The sequence below is a fragment of the Protopterus annectens genome, chromosome 17.part0 (genome assembly GCF_019279795.1).
Source record: "Protopterus annectens isolate FY-2018-M chromosome 17.part0, PAN1.0, whole genome shotgun sequence".
Classification (NCBI taxonomy): Eukaryota; Metazoa; Chordata; order Ceratodontiformes; family Protopteridae; genus Protopterus; species Protopterus annectens.
Window position 1 is genome coordinate 603,762,093 of NC_056751.1, and position 17,587 is coordinate 603,779,679.

At 35.5% G+C, this 17,587-nt stretch overlaps 1 protein-coding gene across 1 annotated transcript in view; it reads left to right on the forward strand.

The window, feature by feature from the left end:
- Positions 1-17,587, forward strand: part of TMEM86B (transmembrane protein 86B) — a 183,695-nt gene that overhangs the window by 44,098 nt on the left and 122,010 nt on the right. The window contains exon 2 of the mRNA XM_044059215.1: positions 15,706-15,964. Within this exon, the coding sequence (XP_043915150.1) occupies positions 15,706-15,964 (259 nt within the window). The remainder of the gene's footprint in view (positions 1-15,705; positions 15,965-17,587) is intronic.

A 17,587-nucleotide genomic window follows, 5' to 3' on the forward strand; every position in this document is an offset into this window, starting at 1 on the left:
AGATTTCACATGGAAAATGGTGTGGGTTGCAGTGGGACTCGAACCAGGAATGTCTGCTCTTTAGGCAGATGCTCTGACCACTACACTATTGCTGTGCTGCTTCATTTACATATATCTTCCTTGTTATTCTCTTCAGCCTTTTAAGCTGCTTTAACCATAGCTTAGTGATGGGCACACCCGTGCACCTACGGTTAGCTGTACTTGGAGTTTTAAAAAAATAAAGGGGTTTCTTCTTTTTATTTTTATGTCCTGTTGCTGTTGTACACATGGGGGTCTGTTGGTGGGGATATGTGGACACCTGTGAGTGGTCTCGCTCATTTATTTACACTTTCTGCTGTTCTACTTTGCAGGGGCATGTTTATTGTGAGAGCTCTGCTCTCAGACACGCCCCCTGCACTCGTCCACGCTCCGTGTAGGATTAGGAGTTCAGGCAGCGTACCTTCATTATTAGGCATAGCACACTGCCGTCCTCCTCCTAAATGGCCACTTCCGTGCAGGACTAGACTAGTCTTGCACGGATGATTAGTAAATCCAGGGGACCATCTCTCCATCTTTGCTTAGTCTGGTGAGTAGAATATCAGTATGTTTAACAATGAAGTAGGACATTATGATGGGTAGCAACATGCTCTAATAGCCTTAAGGGCTTAGACATGCAGCTTAGGTTACCTGTGCATTGAGTGGAAATGAATATGCAGTGGGTAAGGTGTGGTTATGTGGCTACTGGTGCACCATCTACACTGTTTAGGAGACTTAAGCAGGCTTCCCTTCAGCACCTCAGCATATGTGGGCTTAGTTAATACTGGATAAGCAGTGGAGTGAGAGTGTGTTGTTTGCTGGCAGCCATGGTTTATGGGAGGTTAGCCTCCAGTCTGCATAATTATTTACACCCCACTTAAGTGGATTCAGTATTGGGTAGCAGTAAGGGGGTTACCAGTAAACACCAGGTGGTTAAAAAAATTGTCTCAGAATTCCCAGTGTTGCAAGCTACAGATGTTGTTAGGGCAGACTGTAGTACCCCAGTAACAGAATACTACACTGCAATACCAAGCAAGATACACAAAACATGGCTTAAGACCACAGTGTTGGCATGAACACCATACCTAGTACAAGCTTAGATTACATATTACAGTATGTTAATGTGAATAGGAACAGAACGCTGGCCTGGATACCACAAGTAATGCAGGCTTATGGCACACAGTGCAGTATATCAGAGCATACTACAATGCCACGGATAAAGCATGCTTAGAAAACATAATACAGTATACTGATGTGAATATAAAATACAGTGTATATAGTGCATAATATTAGCACACATACAGGAGCTAGCACAGACAAGGATTACTCTGCTGGCATGCAGGTTTAAAGCAGTGTTATGCAGTACACAAATATCTCAGGTAATGCTGTATTAAAACACACTGTGCAGTGCAGTAAAAGAACCATTCAGCTAAGGATCACACTCCAGGAACAGATGCTACAACTTATGTACGTTTAAATTGTGCAGCACATTATACAAATGTCACAGTTATAACAAGCTTATAACACACAACACAGTATACTAATGTCACAGCTAAAGCCGACTTATAACTTAGTCCAGTGTAATATATTAATACAGATAAAAAACAGCACAGGCACACAGCAAAATGCAGGAAGGAATGATAAAATGGAATAAAGCAGCAAAAAACATATGAAACTGTAAGACATAGTGTAATAGTAACACAGAAAGAACTTGCATAGTAGTGTATTATTGGTCACACAAAGCAGAAAGTCGATTGACTCCTTCTGCCTCCATATAATAGGCTCACGCTGCTCTCTGACTTACCACACTAATCTTTAAAATTACACATCTGAAGTGCTGGCCCTTTTTAGCATATGAACTGGAAATGGCTACATCATATTATACTCTGGGAACCTGCTGTGACAGATCTCAGAAATTAAAAAGACAAGCCTGTGGTTTAGTTGTGAGTGAGAAACATTTAATAAAATAAACCCAGTTAAGTTGAACCAGTTATCACAAGTCAGAAATGTACAAAATCCATTTGTGTTTAAAACTATGCTACATGAGCCCTTAACACTTACAAATATCATTGCTGACTTTATATAATAATAATTCTAACAACAATGTTAAAATCATTATTATTTATTTATTTATTTTGCTTTTTTTTTTTTTTTTTTTTTTTTTTACTGGGTTTGGTCACAAACCCCTTTACAGCTGAGGCCTGGAGAGAAAATCTCCATCATATTACAGCCATTTTAAAACAGACTTATACATACACAGACATTAAATAATATATATTAACAGTTACGTTTTTACTGTCTAATATGACATGTAGCATTACCTCCTGAGATTGTAGCAATACTAGCACTCACTATCAAAGACATCACTATCAGTTACCTATAAAGTACTGAATTTAACATGGTAGGGGAGTATTTGCAGATTACATTTCTGCATAGCTAGCTATATATATATATATATATATATATATATATATATATATATATATATATGTACACTGACAGGTGAAAGAATTGATGCTTAATACTGTTATAGGCTGTCTGTCTTGTAATGCTAAGGGTAATTTACAAAGCTAGAACATCAGTATAAGCTATTTTTTTTAAAACTGTACACCTGTTGTCTGATACATAACTTTTGAATTACATGACCAAGTATGCCTGTCATATTTTTTATATAATCAGCTATAAAAATAACTTTTGTTTGAACTCTTGATATCACTGACCCGATCGTAACTGACAAAGATCCTTGGATTATTCCACTGGCATGGCTGAGAAACAAGCAAACTAACAAATAAATAAATAAACATCAGACACAGAGGGTATTTTAAGCATTTATAGGTCCATGTATATTCAGAATGATGTAAACTTTGAGCCTTGAATCCTAGATGTTACAAAGGTAGCTTTATCTAAACGATAGTGATTACATTGCTAATTTCTTCCGTACATAAAGTAAAACACTCTGTTTCAACCTTTGAAACTGGTGAAAGGTGTTTTGCAAGTTATAGCTTAAGGTCCTTTTCTGTTTACAGTTTTAGTTAACACACTGTATAAATTGTTACAGAAAATGCTATGTCTTCCAGTATGCTAATTAAGTGATAAGTGCATTCCTTTTTTGGCACCTGGATCATAAGCCATGAAGACATATTCTTTGAAAGATTGTCGACTTTTTTGGTATATTCATTCAAGTGGTTCCAGATGTCAGGCTTATTTGTGCTTTTCACAGGAAGTTATATATTTATTTTTATTTTATTTTATTTTACATTTGTTTATCAGGAGTGCCTAATTGGGTCACACAGCCCATTGTCAGTGGAGGCCTGGGGAGAAAAGCTCCACATACAAAAATACCAAAAAAAATGCAATATGACAATGTATAAAAAGAGTACAATAGGGAGTACAATGAGCAAACAAAGAGTACAAGTCTGACCCTGGGTAGCTTCACTTAATTAGATCATATCATACTTTAACCTTCTATGAAAGCTTTTGCAACAACTCCTTTTTATACTCTTAATCAATGTGTGTTTACTGTATTAGCCACTGATGAATCTAATCAAATGACTGAACAAAATGCCCTTTCAACTGTATCGTTTATGTAACACACTGTGCTCCTTATAGTATATTAATTTTTTGCTCCTTTCTTGGCCTTGAAACTCTACCTTAACTTTTTGACTCTGTACTTTATTAACATGTATATTGTATTTATTGTATTTACTCTACTAATCTTTGTGGAGCTTTTCTACCTGGGACGCCACTGAAAATTGGATCCATGCCCATTCGGACTTTCCCGGTAAACAAATGTAAAATAAATAAATATAAACAATGCAAAATACATATTAGAAATTATAAGCTAGACTGTGAATAGTAAAAGACACTATATAAATGGATGTGGTACGAGACAGAGAGATAGTGAGTATAAGGGTAGCAAATGTCATAAAAAAAATAAAGCTGGAAATTTAATAAGTGAAAGTATAATTCACAGATGCATAGAAGCATCTTAACACAGCTAGTTTGCAGTTATGAAGGCATATAAAGTACTTTGGGCCAAAGCTCCACAAAAAGCTTACTCTTATATAAACATTCTTATCACTCCTCTCTCATGACTTTAAATGAACTATTGCAAGAAATACTTATCTAAGCATGCTGACATAAGGTACATCATAAGTACAAATCTTCTTCTTGAGGGAAAGTCATTGTAACATTGAATCAAAGCATTTCAGATATATGGAGTTATTGATGTAGTTTACTGGTCAGAACTTGCAAAAATGGGTCTTCTGTGTGGTGCCAAAACAGATCTTTTTCTGATGAAGTGACATGGATAGGTGCATGGCTTCCTTATATATCTTGTCATGGCTCCCTTATATACCCTGTACTGCCACATGTTTTCTTTAGTTTGTAGTCTTGCATATCCTTCAGTGGTAAAATGCTGTTTTCTTTGATCAGTGCTTCTTATTTTCTGTTGTTGTTTTACTTCATCTTTAGACTTTGTATCACTGACATTATTTTAGTGATAGTGCACAAATATGTCAAGAAGTGTGAGTATGGTACACAAATAGCTTCACAGATTTTTGTTCCCAGTGCCCAAGGAATTTCTACTGATGTCACTGTCTACCACATATAAAATAAAACTGGCATCTTCGGTCATTCTAAACTGGAGGTTAAGGATCCTGAGCTGCATGTTTCCACTGTGGAGGAGTCAGAAATTTATTTGGTACCTAAGGCTCTGTCTTCTGTATCTACTCTGTTTAAATCAGTTGCTAGAACTGATGAGCAGTGGCTAGGTAAAATATAATCCCAGACAATTCCAGGCCTGGTATTCCTTTCAGCCCAAGAAAAACTCCTCCAAAGAAGATGATGACCAGAAAAAAGACACTTCCAAAACTGCCCTAGAAATTGTCAGAGGACAATACTTTAGTCTCCTCTTAGAAAGCTGCACTGCTGGTGTTAACTCCTTTTGGTGAATGACATGGGTCACAGTTCAATGTTTAATACTTTGCAGCTACATCAATACCTTCAATGGCTTTAGATAAAAAAAGAAAGAGAAGCGTCTGTTACTTGTTTCCTTAAAAGAGGCTGAGTGCTCCTTTTGTAAGACATCTCTTTTCAGTCTTCTGGGCTTTACCCTTGAGACATTAATTTAATTAATCCTATAAAAATCATATGGGAAAATAACTGGCTTATTTCACAGATTTATTCTAGAGAAGATACTTTCATGAATATTGAACATTCCCAGTGTGTGGTAAGGATTTTTCCTTTATTTTACACATCCTGGGATTTATAGAATAAAAATTCACATACCCATGGCACTCTCCTACTTATTTATAGATCAGGTCATCTGTTGTACAAGTTTGATATATTTCATTAACTTTAATCCTGTTAGAATAGCTCTTCTTATGACTATGGATAATCTAGTACTTCCAGAAACATTACTCTTTAGCAAGTAAGTGAGGTTGTTGGACAGGTATTGTAAGAATAGTTATATCTGTAGTATATTGGTCCTTAGATCCTATCAAAACACTGTCTTATTTCAAATGTAGGACACTTTTAAAACTTAAAGGACTTTAAGGACAGCATGGATTTGGTCTTTATTATTAGGAATGTTAAGCCTGTTGGTCTACAGTCACCAATGCGCTCTTTTGATACAGTAACAGAGCCTCTACTACAGGGATAATCACATGCATGCATGCTTGACTGCCATCCTAAAATTTGCCAGAGGACATAAACATTCAAATCGTTGATATACCAGTTACAGAATAAAAAATATTTGGTACTCCTAGGGAAGATCTGCAAGAGGAATAACTTCCAACCCATTTCATTTTAACACAGAAATTATCCATCCAGCCATCCCTCCACAAAACCTTTTCCCATTTTTTTACATATGGGGTTGGGGGTGTCACTTTAACAGTGACAATCAACTAGAACCAAGATTCCCACTGCCAGATTCATTCTGTTGAATATATTTGCATAGATAACTAAGACCCGTACATCATTCTTCTTCATCTGTGTGGTTTAAATCCGTGCAAAAGTAAAATGAGTAAAATTGTACCGGTACAGATTGTAACATATTCCAGCGCTGTTTGTTTTAAGATAACAAGAGACCTTAAATAATAGGTTTGTATTGCTTTTTTTATTCATTATTTTTCTACTTTACCCTTTTATTGCAGTTCTTGAAATTAAAAAATAAAAAGGAACTGCATTCAGAATTTTATTCCTGAAATTTGAAAAAAAAAAAAATGTATTTGGAGTTTTACATCTCTGGATGCTTTTCTGTTTTCAGAAATGAGTGGTCATGTATGATAAAAGCAGCAGGCTAAATAAGCATTCTTAGTTTTGTAGAAATATGGTTTATCTTTTAGTCATTAGACTCTGTTTCTAAGAAGGTGTTATTAACACTAAATTGACATATTTGAGCTCTACGTTTGCCTGTGTTTTAAGTAGTACAGAAAATTCATGTTAGTGCTATTATTTCAGTTAATTTTATACAATACAGCTTCCATTTTCATTATTCGCTTCGGTATGTATCTATTTCATGTTCACTGTATAAGTATCTTTCAAATACAAAATGTTCTTGCATGCTCTGTAAATCCCATAAAACAGTATTAACTGTGTTTTTACCTATGTAACGTCCGATATGCTTTTTTCCCTCAGACCCAGTCTGACCGTCTAGCCTCTCTGTTAGGCATCTGGTTAACCCATTCATTTCTTATAAGGGTGATACCTCATCAGCTGATTTGTTCCTCTCAGGGATTGGGGTCAGGTGCCAGGGGCACAAATTTTTGTTAGCGTCCCTAATTCTGTGGCACAGCTGTAATATTCCAGTTATGGCTTGAGGTTAGTGGATGTACACATATCCTTTGTGTTTGTAGCATTGTACAATGCTGTGCAAGTTACAGGTATGAGGTCCTCCCCAACAGACAAAGCTGCACTTTTCTTCTCCACAAGGTGGCTGCAGTCACATCAGTCACTTCACTCTCACCACTCCCATCCCACCTCTGCCAGCAGTTACCCTGTTACTCAGACTGGGACTTAGTGGGCTTTATCCGTCTGTGCTATGCCTCTGATGACAGTTTGACAATTATGTTTATAGTTTTTGTATGTTGTCTGAGACATCAGCAGCATTTTCTTTGTGAAGTATATTTGTGACTAGCCTTTGAATAAGGCCAATTCATTTCTAGTTATCATGAATGCTGTATATGTTATTTGATTGCATCTTGCTTTTTCTTTTACCTGTTCATCTTATAAAAAATAGGATAAAGTTCACCATAATTACTCGTTCCCTTTGTTTAAAAATGTCTACAGAACAAAACTAGAATAACACAATTTATTTTTGTATGATATATTAGTTTGTGTAGGTACCAGTGTAGATTTTGCTTGGATGCCTGACAAGGTTTACCTTGTTAAAAGAAAACCTTGCATACTTCAGACCTGTACAAAGCAGTATGCAGTTATTGCTGATTGCTGTAATATTCAATGATTTGCAGTGATAAAGCTGATTAGTTGCTTTATAACATGCCTTACAATTGTTTGCCTTAGCAACATATTATCTTTATGTTGCTCTTCAATTATGATGTAAGGCCGCACATGATAATTAAAAGGCATTAAACAGTGTTCAGTAGACCTTATTTCATATATGGCACTAAGCTTGCTCATCATTTTTGCTTAATTTTATCACCTCCCATATAAAAACTTGTTAATTATTGTGAATCTACCAAAATGTGTGATTTACTATTACAGTGACTATCCCTGGAGAAGATAGTACAGGTGTATATAAGTACATTGACCATAACTGCAGATTTTCAAGGATAGCTTTTATAACAGGAAAGCTACGTAGCCACCAACACCTATTGTTATTTGAGGAGCTGTCTTACATCTTCCTGTACATAGTAAACTAGCAAGGAAGCCACACCCTTCAGTATATGAGGAGAAATCTTTTATCTTCCTATACACGGTAAACAACCAAGGCAAAGTTTTTGACAACATTTGCTGCATTGCTACATAAATGGAAGAGTTCAATCTGACTCACTGCTCTTTTGATACTAATCATATACAGTTAGTCAGAGTATTGTCATGGTTCTTATCATATAAACATTAGAATTTCATTTATGGTGGCTGGAAAGGTAGAATAGTTTCTGAATATTTCACACAAGCCCTTTGTGGTCTAACTAGTTAATTATATTTCTTACAAGTTAGCCAATGTATATACTTCACTTCTAGTTACAAGTAAAGGCTCATCCTAATTAACTACAGCAAACTTTATTATTTGTTGGATTTAGAGAGTATTCCTCAAACGCTAAGCTTTTTTGTTAAAACATCTTTCTTCTTCTTACATTAACCCTTAATATCATTAAAGCTATAATATTGTTAGGGTATGTTACCTCTCTGGTTTACTTATTTTCTAAGGCATACCCCTCAACTACTCATGATTCCACAGTGTCCCTAATTTTGTCTCATATTATTCCCCATCTCTCATAAAATTTCTGATTTTTCTGGTAAATGTCTGAGGATTGCAGTCAGTAATGACAGTCATTAGAGTTTCATACTTCTTATTGGTCAGAAAATGCTTATTGTTGCAAAATCTGTTTTTTTCTATTGCATTTTTAAGTGAATTACGGTAATATTGAAAAATGTACATTTTTTGAGCCTTTGTCTATCATTATTGTTGGTTTTCAGTTATTTAGAAGTAGTGTCTGTGGCACAACAGGTAGCACACTCACCTTTGATGTAGAAAGCTATAGGTTATAGTCCTACAACTAGTAGAGGGGTTGATGACACTGCAGCACAGCATAAGAGGGTGCTGCACTTCTGAGTATGTTATCCTTTGGATGAGATGTTAAACCGGTGCCCCATCTGCCTGAGTTGATGGTAGCTCAGATGGGTTTTAAAGATCCTATAGCACCTATCAAAAAAAGAAGGGGTCCTGTATTATACAACTATATACAATTTACATATTTATATTTTAAATTTAAATTCCTCCATCACTAACAAAAAAATGTACACTTGTATGTCTTTCATTCCATATTATCCATGCAAGACAAAACATTTTTCTATCCAAAATTAATAACATAAATCTATATTTCCCATAAAATCCATATTCAATTATTTCCATATTTATCTGTTTATAATCTCTTATTTCTCTCAGAGTACTGTTTTCTATTTTTCATTTGTAACCTCCATAAACAAATCTTGACATAGAACAATCTTTATACACCATTTGTTTCTTTGTTTTATGGCATTTACTTTCTCTTCTGTTATACGTCCCCATGGATTCACACAATACTTTTGCATCATTATATTTTTATACCACATTTTCCTATTTTTTCTATCCCCACTATAGTTAATTTCCACAATTTTATTTATTTTTTCTTGATAAATCCTTATTTCTTCATTTCTCCATTCTCTGTCCCTTTTATTTAATTTTATTAATGTCCATTCCCTGTCATATTTTCGATCTGAGGAAGCTACAGAGAGTGTAGGACATTAGAGGGAGGAGTTCAAGACTAGGATTCAAGTCTGAAAAATGCACTTGAGTCAGATCCGAGAGTTGATTCTGTAACTCAGTAGTGAGGAAGAATAAAAATGGACACAGCAGATGCCAAGTTATGGTAAGTACATACCTTCCAATTTCTACTGCTTTTTCTGTCATTGTTCCTATAGTATTAGCTATCAAAAATAATCCATTTCTGTTTTCAGTTTTCCTCTTCTATATGTACTTTTATTCAAGTTCCGTAACTCTAAATTCCCACATTTTATTTCTTCCATTATTTTCTTTATCTGATCTGTTTTTTTTTTTTTTGCTTTTTATGTCTCAAGTCAAAATTAAAATTGCCTGTTATTATTATATCCATGTTTCCATAATGTAGTTTAATATTTCTTGAAATCATTTGTCTCTTTCTGTATATGTCACATAATTATATAATGCTATAAGTTTGTAAACTTTCCCTTCCCACCTAAAGTCTACTACTGTTAATCTTCCTAATTTAACTAAAGTATAATCCAAAATTTTTATTCCTATCCTATATAATATAGCAATCCCTGAACATGTTTGCCTTCTAGCCATAAAGTCTCTGTCTATTCTCTTTCTTCTTTATTTCAAACCCCTAACACCTTCTAATACTTTTAAATCTACCTCATGCATATCAAACTGTTCCAATACCTCAATCTTTCTCACTTTATTCTTTATACTATTAACATTAATATATACAATTTTAAGATTATTTCCTTCCCCTTAATTTGCAATAAATTATTTATCCATTACTTTTCTTTTTTACTTTCAGACCTACATCCTGAAATTTTCTTTTCATATCGTTAACCCTTTTCCAATCTATATGTTCTCCATCACTAACTTCTGATCCATTTTCCTTCACCCTTTCCCATTTTTGCATATTGATCACATTTTTTTCTTGACTGATTTCATTACTCTCCCTTTTGTCTTTTTGTTGTTCATTTTGTTGCATTTGCTGTATATTATGTACCTCTTCTCTATTTTGTCATTCTATATTATATTCTAAACTTTTCTATTTCTCACACTCCATCCATAAATGTCTTGTTTGTTTGTATTTACAACATTTCTTTTCACATTTTTCAGCATGATGACCATTCTCCCTAAATAAATAACATTTCTTTTTATCACAGTTACTCACAAAATTTCCCTCCCTCAGGAAAAAAAAAACAAAAACAAAACATGTTTTGGATCTCCTCAGTACTTAACAACAGCTCTATGACCATCAACATTAATTATACTAGGAGTATCTGCAATTTTTCCATTTTCAAAATGATACCTGTTATCAAGTACTTTAGAAATGTTCTTAATTTCTTTGTAAATGTTCTTTAATAAATATGTTTAACAGTTTCTTTTTTTAGTCTCTGTCTGAAATTTTATATTAACCTTTTTTTATTTTTGTCTCATAGAAAAAAAGACTTTACAATATATTTATTCCATGGATATAGTTTTTCTTTTTCATGTTCTCCAAAAAACCTTTAATATTTCAACAGTCTGAAAGAAAATGTCACAATGTCTCTTTTTTAAAAGCTCTTATCTCTTGTGCTGTGATTCCTAAAGGCACAACAATCTTGTCCCATATTTCATACCTGTCCATTTCTGATTCTTCTTTACTCCGACTTCTTGCTACAGTCTTCCTTCTTTCTGTTTCTTCTGTTTTCTTCTTTTCTCTTCTTTCTTCCTTCCATTCACTGACCACTTCAACTTTTCTTCAGTTCTTGTCCCTTTTCCATATTTATCCTTTCCATCACATTTCTCCACAATAAATCCTTCCTTGACTCCGGCTCACTCTGATTTATAAATTATTCAAATATGTTATCCCACAACTCTCCCAACTGGAGGGTTGTAATAACAACATCTTCCTTCTGTTGCTCCTCACCCCTCAAATGTCCAAACAAGTTTTTTTTTTAAAATGTCTTCAGTGTCTTCTGTTTGCTCTCCCTCTTACTTCTCCATGGATTCCAAAAATAAATCTGAGGAGTTAGGATTCAAATCTACTCCACATTCCTCCATTGCCATGCTTTGCATGCCGTTCTCCCAGCCACCACTGTGCCAGGAATGGAACAAACATTATCACTCATTTGATGCATGAACACAAGTGTTGTAGTGATAGGGGACGTTCCCCGATGCCCTGGAAAAATTTCCCTAGTTGTATAAATACCACCTCAGATCTCCCCTGAAATGGACTTACTAGCCTAGTGAGACTAACCCAGTAAACTAATGCCATTACTTGTTTCCAAAATTATCCTACCATTCATCACTTTGCCAACAAAATTGACTCCTCAGTGTCACCTGCTGCCCTTCTTCTCAAAGGAGTCTCACAAAGTTCCATAGTACCCCCCTTATTATTCTCTATCTTTATTAATAAGATCCCACTGGATCTACCCCACCTCTTTCTTTTACTTTATGTTTATAACATGGTATTATCCCATTGTAATTACTGCCTCTCAATGCTACAACAAGAACTACAAGGTTAACTCTAGTCCCTTATTAAATGCATCAGTGATAAAAACCTATTACTTAACTCTTACAAAACAAAAACTAAGCTCTTTGGAATAAATCACAAATTCTGCAAAACCGTAAACTCTTTAATAATATTTGATCACAACAACATGACATTGAGAACAGAACATTGATTCCTTTAAATATCTTGGAATCTGGCTGGACCCTTTCTTCACTTCCATCTCCATCTAGAAAACATAAGGAAAAAAGATTAACTCTGTATTGTTCTGGAAAAAAAATCTCTGTCCTTCTATATCTTACCACTAGAGCTGCTATAGCCAAAGCAATATTGCTCTTTCAATTGGACTGTAGTCTCCCTCTAATAGCTGCAGCCTGTAAAATAAATGCAGCAGTCATTCAATCTCTCTGCCATAAAATCTGTTGATTTATCATCGACTCTCTAGGACAAGAACACTGCTGTAAAAAAACATTGAAAAAGCAAAATAGCTTGCAGTCAAAGAGCTGACATGCTACTTATCTCACTATTATTTAAAACTCTACAAGCACAAATTAGAGCTGTCAGCATCCAGACTCTTAAGATGGATATTTTCCTATAATCTCAGAAGTCAAGACCATTAAGAACCTCATCTTGAAACCTCCAAATCCAGTCTTCACTTTACAGATCAGTGCTTTTAAGTTGTAGGGCCCAAACGTTGGGAATCTCTCCCTCCCCATCTTAAAGATACTATCTCTTACCCCAAATTGTGTGCCCAGTTAAAAGCTCATCTTCATAAATAAGCAAAATGCAAAACATGTTAAAGGACAAGTTACCTAAACATCTATACTTCCACTCCAACCTTTCTCATCCTTTCTCCTTATCAATTCTACTCCATCCTCCATGGTAAGCAATCATCACATCTTTTTAATATTATGCATATACATTTTTTGTATATATAATTGTGCTTTTATTTCCCTTTTGTATTTTGACTCTGTTTGACTTACTTTTTATCAAATGTATATTTGTGTTTGTATCTCCCTGGGTTGAGACTGAAATTGGTCTATTGTGATTAGTGCTGTACCTCAGTTAACGCATTCAGATCAATCAGTCTATTGATAAGTAAGTAAATACATGATTAGTCGATCAGTGCTTGTACGTATATCTTCCTTTTAGCTTTTATTTTCTTTGCTTTCTTTCATGATTCTTGCTTGAAAGAGCATGTCTTTATGAACCTAGTGTGACTAATACCCTCTGAATATGTAAATTAAACAACATACATGACTTAAAATCTATATAATTTCTGACTATTCTTTTCGCTTGTAAAATATAGAATCATTGACTAAATTAAAGATGAAGAGCACCTGGATCACTGAGTCTGCTTATGTTCCCATCCGTTGAATAACAAGACATTTCTTCCCTAAGTGAGGTGACCTGTATCAGTTGAATGTATTATTAAATTCCTCATTCTTCACAAATCCATATCCTTCCTGAAAAGCTTTTCTAACAGTCTAACACCTTGTATGTAGTACAGTTATTTACATTTCTGTAGATACATTTCATACTATTAATGAGGTCTGGTCATTTCTTTTTTGTCATGCAAGATTCTACTTACCATGATTGTGTCTGCTTGCCTGATGCATTTTCTTATGTTCCTTCATTCTCCCCTGCAGATCTTGAACCTTATTAGTTGTCAGCTAGCCTTCTATGGACTACCATCATTCTTTCTCTGACCTTACTGAGATCGTACTTCTAGAACTGCACATTTTTTTTTTTTTTTTTTGTAGACGGGGCATCTGTAACTGTCTTCAAACATGGCACATCTCTTTCCGTGCTGTCCCCTTCTGCCGACACAAACAAACACATGCTGCTTTTTCTCAATTTTTAGATAATCTGACAGAGCTACCCTGAAATACCTGTATTGATGTTTTGCACAAATCTCCCTGCCGTTTTTTTTTTTAAATGTAGCATTTGCCCTTTTAGAATTCATTTTGGAGTCATGATCTTGCTCTTAATGTTTTGTGATATGATCAGCTGGATTGGGTTAAGAACATGAACTCTAAGCCATCATGAGGCACCATTAAATCATTTTTAGTTTCATATAATTTAAGGGGTGATTTTACTTAAATCACAACCACAGTTCAACCAGACATGTCTTCCACTACCCTCTTGTGCAAACTAATAGCTTTGAGATAATGTACAACATGATAAGGAAGGTTTTCATGTTACAGATTTTCTAGTATTCATCATCATTACACTCCTTATTTCTAAAGCTACCTGGAGGGTACTTGGTATGGTCATGAGTGACACATGAAAAGGCAGAGGACGAGGGTCTGCTAAAATGCAATAAAATATCATAAAGGAAAATAAAGTTTACCGCACATCGTTCTGTTACTCATCTTTTTATGTAATGGTTTGCAGCACCCCTGTACGAAGGATGTTTTTTATAAATGAAATTCCCACCTTTTACCTATAGTTATGAGACCAGAAAAAAGACTTGTATTTTGTACATCTCAACCTCATTCACAAAGATTGATTTTACAATGCCATTACAGCAATTAAATGATTGTTTATGGAAACTAACAATTAATAAAACTGAGCATACCATTACAGTCCATATCACTAGTTTAACTATTCTCTTTCACAGTTTATGCATACAAAAGATTATGAATGTCATGTATAAAATGCTGTAACTTGCCTAATAAACAGTGTCCTTACCTTTAATCAATCGGTAGAAATTAAAAAAATATTCTGGATATTTTTAAAAGCTACTGTAAGATCTCTGTTGTACTGTAGTAAGCATTAATGCATTGAAATGGAGCCTTTCCTCTTTAGGCCCAGATTTCAAATGAAAAAAGGTGTGCCAAATGAATCACCCTGGGCAACAGAGTGTAATGATTCAATGCAGTACTTTTCTGTGGAGTGCACTCCACATAAAGTCAAGGTTGTGAGCTGGGGTGGGAGGGCTGGCAAATCAGGTAGTTATTTTCTTAGCCACACCTTGAACATAAATGGCTTTGACAATGAAATATTGCTAGTCTAAGAAGCACCTGTTTATGCCAGTTCTGAACTCAAGAGGCTTGTGGGACAGTAATCCATGTATTTTATATTATTTCTGGAGTTTTGCATGCAATGCTGATAGTCCAGGCTTGGAAAAAGATTTGGTTTATTACAGTGATAACCGGTGAGTGTAATGCAGAGTGATGCCCAGTGGTTGCTTGTCTTAGTGGTGAGAGTTCAGGCACTGAGTAAGTCACAGTGGAGCCTGGGGGACCACTTTGCATCAGCACCTTAAGAAGTACTAAAGGAAGGCAGATGCACCTTTCATTGAGTGTGGGATGTGAAAGGGCAATCATATCCAAGTAATTAACTGTGATATAGTTCTCCAGAGGGTAACTAGTCTCTTTCCACTTGTGGCAAGGTCAGGTGCTTGCCATGTTCTAGGATATCTGATGAGGTCAGATCACTGTCTTGTGAGAATGAATGTGTAACCTTTAAGGGGGAGTCAGGGCATTATAGCACCACTAAAAGCATATTAAATAATATGTAAGTCTGACAGCCTATAATGTGTACTGTACTTTATTTTATTTATATTTCTTTTATTGGGGTAGTAATTTGATCAAATCCTAACAACTTCAGGGCCAGCTTAGGCTGACAAGTGACAACTTGAAAACATATTACAATACACTGGAGTTAAATGGTACATATATTATAATAAAATGTAGCTCAGAATGCCTTAATCTGTTATTTTGCTTTATTCTAGGTGAAAAGCATTGGCCCTAAGCTCATTCCTTTTCTGAATACAGTATGCATTTACTTCATCCTGTGGCTGCCTTCCTCTGAGCCCAGCTGGTTCAGTGCACTAATAAAATGCCTTCCTATCTTAAGCCTTGGCATCTTCCTTCTGGCTTATAGTGTCAGTATTGGGGCTATGAACTCCTACTCCAAAAGGATCCTGCTTGGACTTCTGTTTTCTGCTGGAGGAGATGTCTGTCTGATATGGCCTCAGTTTTTTCTTCACGGTAGGTGTTTTAATGTGTTAAAATGTTTATTCCATTCACAGTGTATGCAGTCCCATAAATGCAGAAAATGAGAGGATGAGCTCTTCTAGTTAGTGTATATTTAGTGGCAGGCTGTTTGTGTTGATATCTCTTCTTACAGGATCTAGAATTGGGCTTAAGATTGCATACAAGTCTAATCATATTTCAGGACAACAGGCAAACAGCAGGATTTGCATCTGGATGTCTGCTTCAAACATATGACCAGGCTTCAAAATCTGATGAGTGATGTGGAGGAAAAAGGTCATATAGTGGGATATGAAATTTTACAATGGGTTAATGCCTCTCTGGAAGGAAACTGGCTATAAAATGGAATGTTGGCATCCTCTCATCCTTCCTTCCTGTACTTTTGGGTATCCCACATGCAGTTATCCTTGGTTCACTTCTGTTCAATGTTTTCATAAACAAATATCATAAAACGAGTAAACACTGCAGCATCATCATTCAGTAATCAGACGACAACACACTCATCTGCTCTGACAAGTGTCTAGGTAAACTGTAACAACTCAATAGTCCCTCCTTTCTGTTGAGGCATGGCTCCACAGCTCACACCTCCTTTTAAACCCTCCAAAAACAAACTAATCTTGTTCACACCCAAACCATGCAATGATCGTAAAGCCATCTTCTCCTTATCATCCTCAAACAGCACTACAGTGGCAAAAGCCCATAGCAAGCTCTTAGCGGTCATTACTGATAAAAACATGAAATTTGATTATCATGTAAAACAACAAATAAGAAGAACCCACCCAAAACTTAGCGCCCTCTACAGCTAAAATCCTACTTAACAGATGACATCAGGAAACACATATCAACAGCTTATGTACTAAGAATCCTTCTCTATGGAGTTCTCACTTTTGTTAGTTTAAAAACTAGTCAGTCCTACCTGCACAAGTAGTGCTATAACAAAATAACTATATTTGCTGCCAAAGTACTTCAAAAGTCAAACCATGCTTAGCTTTAAAATAACTCTGCTGGGCTGAACTCCCGCACTGCTTAGCAAACTCACAACTAGTCATTTATTCATAATTTCATTTATAAACTAGAAAATGCCCAGGGCTGGCCAACATCCATATACAGTACACACCTAACAGACCCCATCATTCATGAGACAAACACCTGTTAAAAGTAACCAAATTCAACAATTCATCAGGTATAACTGCTCCTGCCATGTTTCCAGAAATATAGAACTTCATCTCACTTTCTCTAAAACTAGTCAGCAATCTTAAAACATTTAAACTGCAACTAAAACAGCATCTGATGGACTCATGATTCTGTTCTTGCTCTAATCCTTGATAAATATGAACTTCTTATAGGCCCAGCACTTTATTATTCTAAAACTGAACTCAGCTTATTCAATATTAACATCACCTCTACTTTTGAACATTTCTCATTTTTTTCTGTATCGCCCCCTCAGCGGCTTTAGTCTTATTTCCTCCCACCTCTGCTTCTTCTGCCAAACCCTACCCTTGTCTTTGTTCTTCCCAAGTCTTAGTCCTTTTGTCTGGTGTTGCTCAGTTGTATACATTGTTACTGTGTTGACCCTCCACTAGACCAGTAATTAAGGAGCCTCAATCCTCACCACTGGCA